At 48.4% G+C, this 6,466-nt stretch overlaps 1 protein-coding gene across 1 annotated transcript; it reads left to right on the top strand.

Moving 5' to 3' along the window:
• Window positions 1–2,053: 2,053 nt before the first annotated feature.
• LOC114636380 (C-type lectin domain family 2 member L) lies at window positions 2,054–6,348 on the top strand (the record flags this gene model as incomplete). Its single annotated transcript, XM_028784503.1, has 3 exons — window positions 2,054–2,128; window positions 5,281–5,447; window positions 6,248–6,348. Coding segments are annotated over 3 exons (343 nt in total), but the record flags the coding sequence as incomplete, so codon positions are not given.
• Window positions 6,349–6,466: the final 118 nt, after the last annotated feature.

The raw sequence follows: 6,466 nt of genomic DNA, 5'->3' as shown, positions 1-6,466 counted from the left end.
CACACCACAGTACAAATCTCCACACCAGAGTACAAATCTACACACCACAGTACAAATCTACACACCAGAGTACAAATCTACACACCATAGTACAAATCTACACACCAGAGTACAAATCTACACACCACAGTACAAATCTACACACCAGAGTACAAATCTACACACCAGAGTACAAATCTCCGCACCACAGTACAAATCTACACACCAGAGTACAAATCTACACACCAGAGTACAAATCTACACACCAGAGTACAAATCTCCACACCAGAGTACAAATCTCCACACCACAGTACAAATCTACACACCAGAGTACAAATCTCCACACCACAGTACAAATCTACACACCAGAGTACAAATCTACACACCACAGTACAAATCTACACACCACAGTACAAATCTACACACCACAGTACAAATCTACAAACCAGAGTACAAATCTTAAAAAGAAGACCCTATGTTTTAGTTCTAAAAGGCTTCCTTTATTAAGATAAAAAAATTAGGTTAGGCAGTGGTGACACACACCTTTAACCCCAGTCATTGGATGGCAGAGGAAGGGAGATTCATATGAATTCAAGGCCAACCTGGTCCACAGGGTAAGTTCTAGGACAGCCAAGGCTCCACAGAGAAACCCTGTCTCAAAAAAAAAAAAAAAGATAAAAATGTTAAATGGAAATAAAATTAGAGAAGGAAAACCTGGAAACCTGGAGGTGTGGGTAGCTGACAGGTGCATAGGGTGGGCAGGATGCCAGGGAGGTCTGCGTGGAGGAGGAGGACCTGGGGAGCAGAGATCCCATCATAGGACAAAGGAGTGTCTAGGTCAGGAAGCTGTGACTGCCATGGAAGAAGGCTGGGGCAGGAGGGATGACAGACCTGGGGTCTAGGAGTGTGGCTCTTAAATCCAGGCATCGTCACAGCCACCCTGAGGGCTGCTTCCAGCCCTTGCTCAGTTCTACCCTCTAACTTTAATTTTTTCAAATCCTTTTTTTGTTTGTTTGTTTGTTTTTGTTTTTTTGAGACAGGGTTGCTCTGTGTAGCCATGGCTGTCCTGGAACTCACTCTGTAGACCAGGCTGGCCTCAAACTCAGAAATCTGCCTGCCTCTGCCTCCCAAGTGCTGGGATTAAAGGCGTGCACCACCACTGCCTGACATCAAATCCTATTTTCAATAACAGTTCTTAAACACTTTAACCTCCGTTGTAGCCCACCACCCACCAGAGGTAGTGGGAAAGAAAGGAAACGGGGAAATGGAACTGTTTAGAAAGGTTCTTTGGAACAACTCCTGTCTGTGTTGTCTGGAAATGGGCAGTTCAGTTCACAGATCAGCAGGCATCGGCAGCTGGATCCACTTGCAAACACTTCACGGATACACCAGCAGTCCAGTTCAGTAGAGTTGGGTTCGTAACAGTGGTGACATGACCTAGCAGAGACAGCCAGGCCTCAACCTCAGTTCAACTCAGCAGGAGGGACCAGGAGGAAAGCCAGGAGAAGTTCTTGGCTCTGCCTCTCTCAGGGAAGCGAAATTCAGTGAAGGCACGAGAACCCCAAGTGTTGCACAGCTAGCTGTACCAGGAAGCCAAGCTCTGGCTCTGTCACTCTGTGGAGTCCTATTTATGCCCTCCAAACATCACGTGTCCTCCTTGTGCCTTGCCTCAGCACGTGCATTTAATCAGCCTGAGTTCTTTGAAGTGGTGAGAAAGCGCAGCATACCACCAGAAGGTTTTTGGTGTGTTTCTCTCTATGGTGTGCCTGCAAATGCAACTCAACTACACAATGTCAAGGAATCCTTTATCACGTCTCCTTTCAGGTGTTTGCCTTAACAGAACATTCTCCTGTGTCTGCTTCAGCAAAAGGTTTCTCCACAGGTCTCCCTTAGTCTTTCACACCTCTGTCCACTTTAACGAAACATTCCTTCATGTGTTTGCCCCAGCAAAACATCATCCAACTGACTTTCCAAAGAACTCTTGAATCTCCACTTCTCTACCCCATAAGGCTCTTGCTGTTAGATCCTGGCAACAGGGTGGCAGCCGATACTGACCCATTTGTCTTCTCCTCAGATACCACCACACGCCTTCTGCTGGGAGCCATTGCAGTCCTCCTGTTTGCCATACTGGTGGTGATGAGCATCCTGGGTGAGTGTGTGTGTCACAGTGTGTCAGCAGTGTGGTTTCTGCACACCTAGTCCCTGTGTGTCTAGCTCAGTGAATTCCTCCACATATCAGGAATTTGGGGTGCGTGTATGGGGTGGGGGACAGTAAACTAGAAATTGAGTGGCAGGTTAATAATATAGTTGTAGTCTAAAATAATACAGTCCCATGTGGACCGTGAACACCCCCTTCACTGTCCACACAGGAAGTAGTGGTACCGAGGAGCTAGTTCATAAATGCTGTGGGCATGAGGAGCTGGCCACGCTAGGCAGGCAATGCTTCTCAGAGGTGATAATTTGGAGATATGAGACTTTAAATGTCACATTTATTCAACTAACACTTATTGAGCCTTGCTACATATAAAATCCTAGACTAAGTGCTGTTGGTGGGCTAGGGAAGGGTAGGTAGGTGGGGGATGGGGTGGGAGGGAGAGGGAGCTTCCCCTGTTGATTCTCAGCTGTATTTAGCTCAAGGTAACCCTTATGCCAAAGTGGCATACTTTGGTGTGGAATACTCTGGTTGCTACACAGGAAACATTTTAAGGGGAAAGGCTTGCAAGTATGGAGGACTGTCTGGTACTGGACTCCAGAGGCAGGCAGGACTTTGGAGGCTCTGAACCGGGATTTGACTGACCGTGAGAAACTTCTGGAACTGTGTCTTGGCCTCTGTGGAGTTTGTAGAAGTGATGGCAGGTTTTTGTTTTGTTTTGATTTGTTTCTCTATTTTTGAGTTTTGGGGAAAGGCTCTGATGTAGCTCATGTTTGGCCTTGAATTCCCTGTGTTGTTGTTGAGCCTGACCCTGACCTCCTAGACTGACTGTTTTTACCTCCTAGTGCTGAGATTAAAGATATCCCGTGCCATCTAAGGTATGTCCTACTGTGTGCCACCACCCCCCGGCTATGGAATGCTGGGCACTCAGGGCCCCATGCTAGGCAAGCACCTATCAACTGCATCCACACCCTCCTATCTTCAACCTTGAAGGATGTGAAACTTTTTATTATTCTACATGCTGATGAGGATGCTGGGAAGCAAACTCAGGCTCTCAGCAAGAGCAGCCAGTGCTTTTAACCGCTGAGACATCTTTCCAGGCTCCTCTACCTTTGGAAAGCAGTTGGCTCAGGAGTAGGCAGCCTCATTAAAATGGTGGAATTCCACCGACACTATCAGTTTCTACCTCGGCCTCTCTTGTCCAGCTTGTTTGATAAGCAGAGGACCTGAGTATGTTCGAAAATAGACTGAGAAGCCACTGGACCAGATCAACTTTGCCTAGAATAAAGAAGGCTACTTTCCCTTCATTCTTGTCCTGAGTCAGGAGGTCAGGGAATGTGTGGACACTGGTTTGGTTCTTCTATAAACTTCATCGGTCTCTCAGGAGAACCTAGGGAGGTAGCCACACCACAGCCAGTACTCCCAAGTAGACCTGAGTCAGTGAGTAGGTGTGCCCTGAGAGTGTCCAGTAGTGAGTCTGTCCATGGGGCAGTAGGTCCCCAGGACACTGAAGCTCCTTGGGTAATATAGTATACTCTTGGCCCTATCTTACTCAGTATTTTAATTATTGATTTGTATGAAGAAAAAAACCAAACACATGCTCATGGAATTCAAAGTTAACATAACTTCATACGATGAATAGGGAAAACAGTCAAGGTTAAACTTTACCTTTAAACTGCATAATGGCACACTCCTGTCACCCCAGGACTGGAGGTGTATATTTGGGAGGATCAGGAGTTCAAGGCCAGCCTTAGAAAATTAGAAGTCAGCTTTGGCTACATGAGACTATGTCAAAATCCCAAACTAAAACTTACCTTCAAAGCTTCAAATGAGCCAGACATTGTGGCTCGTGAACTTGGAAGGCAGAGGCAAGCAGATCTCTGTGGTTTTGAGGCCAGCCTGGTTTACACATTGAGGTCTTACCTCAAATGAGCCCAAGAGACAGAGATACATATAGAACAAAGCTATACAAACAACTACTGGTTTTGGATTAACCCAGAGTATAAGTAAGCACATGAGAGAGTTCTTGGAGGATTGATGGACATTCAGAATGGTTTTCTGGAAAGAGAGACTGTGTGTCTGTGTTTCTCTCCGTGTGTATGTCTTTGTGTGTGTGTCTGTCTGTGTGCATGTGTGTCTGTATGTATGGCTGTGTGTCTCTGTGTGTGTATGTGTGAGTGTGTGTCTGCATATGTGTCTGTGTGAATGTAAGAATGTCTGTGTGTATATGAGTGTGTCTGTGTGTACATCTGTGTTTGTATGTGTCTGTGAATGTCTCTCTGTGTGTGAGTGTGTCTGTCAGTGTGTCTGTGTGTATATCTGTGTGCATGTCTGTGGGTATATGTATGTCTGTGTGTGTGTCTGTGTATGTCTTTGTGTGTGAGTGTGTATCTGTGTGTCTATGTGTATCTGTGCGCTACAGATTCCTGAAGATGGAATGGGGATCCCTAGAACTGGAGTTGTAGACAAGTTTGAGCTGCCATGTAAGTGCTGGGAATTGAACCCAGATTGTTTGGAAGAACAGCAAGCTCTCTTAACCTCAGGCCATCTCTCCATCCCCAATTAAACACACACACACACACACACGCACACACTTATATTTAGTGGTGGGGTCACAGTGTAGAATTCAGGTACAATTTGCAGGAGTTCGTTCTCTCACTTTGTGGGTTCCAGGGATGCGGCTCCGGTTGTCAGGCTTGGGGTGTCTTTACTCACTGAGCTATCTCCCTGGCTTAGGACTCAAATCTTAGAAGGAACTTTCCAGAAGTTCAGTGAGAGGCAGGGTTATGGAGCTAGCCAGTGAGACAGCCTGGTTATGGGAGTAGCATGCTGTCCTGCCAGGCCCACCCTGGCAGCCGACATGTGGCTTTCCGGTCCGTTCCCGGTCTGAGTTTCTAGGGTTAGGAGAGATCTTACCTTGTGTTTTCCCCTGTACTGTCCCCCATGGTGACACCCTGGCCAGCTTCCTCGGGGCTCCTCTTCTTGTCCATTTCATCTGGAGACCTCCCGGGGCACAGAGACATCAGCAGTGTCTCTGAAGGGTGTTGAGGTGCAGAGAGATGGAGCTGTGGGAAGAGGACTGAGGCATGCTGGGAACATGGCGGTGGGTTGGCACACTCACGGACCTCAGCCACTTCCCCCTCCTCAAGCTTCCAAGGGCTGCATCAAGTGTGAGACGCCCTGCCCGGAGGACTGGCTGCTCTACGGAAGGAAATGCTACTACTTCTCGGAGGAGCCTAGAGACTGGAATACGGGAAGGCAGTACTGCCATACCCACGAGGCAGCGCTGGCCGTGATCCAAAGCCAGAAAGAACTGGTGAGCACAGAGTCAGAAGCAGGGACCCCCAGGCCCATGGCCGTCTCTAATGGGACATCCACATCCAAGTAGAGTGTCCCGCTGTGTGCCTGTCTCCAGTCACTCAGCCACCTCACAGCCGTGGGTATACAGGTGAAGCCCCTGGGTCTGAACACTCGAACCCCCCTCCTCCAGGCCACCATCCAAGGCTGCTTGCCTGAGCTAACCCAGTCTGAAGAGGATGAATTCGAGGTTTTGAACACACTGGTACAACATAAAACGCATCCTCATTTCCTACCGTTGAAACCAAGTTGCCATCTCTCAGTTAATAGGTCCAGCTGTTTTGCCAACAGAAAGGTTAAAGAGACAGAATCCCCCAGTCTCTTGGTCATTTTGAACTCTGTGACACAGTGCTGCATACTTCTAAGAAATCAACTTCTGTTAGTCTGTGAAGGGCAGTACTTCTGTGTCACTTTTTGAGAAAGTTCCAGAAGTACAGGTGGGATAACCTATGGGTGGGGTGGGGGGGGGGGGGAGAGCTGTGGCCAGGAATCTAACATATCCAGCGGGCCACCCCTAAACTCCCAGCTTCTTAGCCCAGGCAAGCTGGAGGATGGAACCCTTTTCAGGCTATTCTGGACATCGGTGGCACGCTCGGAAAGCTGTTCCAGTCTCACTCCAGTAGCGTGACGGCCCAGGATCCTCATCCTCCCAGCAAAGCGACACACCCTCTTCGTACCTCCCAGTCCCAGCGTTGGCTAGAGCCACGCCCAGTGGCAAAGCTGCACTCCATGCCTGGGTTTCTCTCTTTCCCTTTGCAGGACTTTATGTTCAAGTTCACACGGAGGGAGCCCTGGATCGGCCTGCGCAGAGTTGGGGACGACTTCCACTGGGTCAATGGGGACCCTTTTGACCCAGACACGTGAGCTGAGGCTCCATTTCTTGGGAGAGAGATGAGCTTAGATGGGGAAGGTGTAAGCCCTAGAGGCAGCTGAGAGAGAGAGAGAGAGAGAGAGAGAGAGAGAGAGAGAGAGAGAGAG

Source organism: Grammomys surdaster, unplaced genomic scaffold, assembly GCF_004785775.1.
Source record: "Grammomys surdaster isolate TR1022 unplaced genomic scaffold, NIH_TR_1.0 123811, whole genome shotgun sequence".
NCBI classification, from domain to species: domain Eukaryota; kingdom Metazoa; phylum Chordata; class Mammalia; order Rodentia; family Muridae; genus Grammomys; species Grammomys surdaster.
Note: the sequence above shows the minus strand (reverse complement) of the source record. Positions and strands in the feature narration are given on the sequence as shown.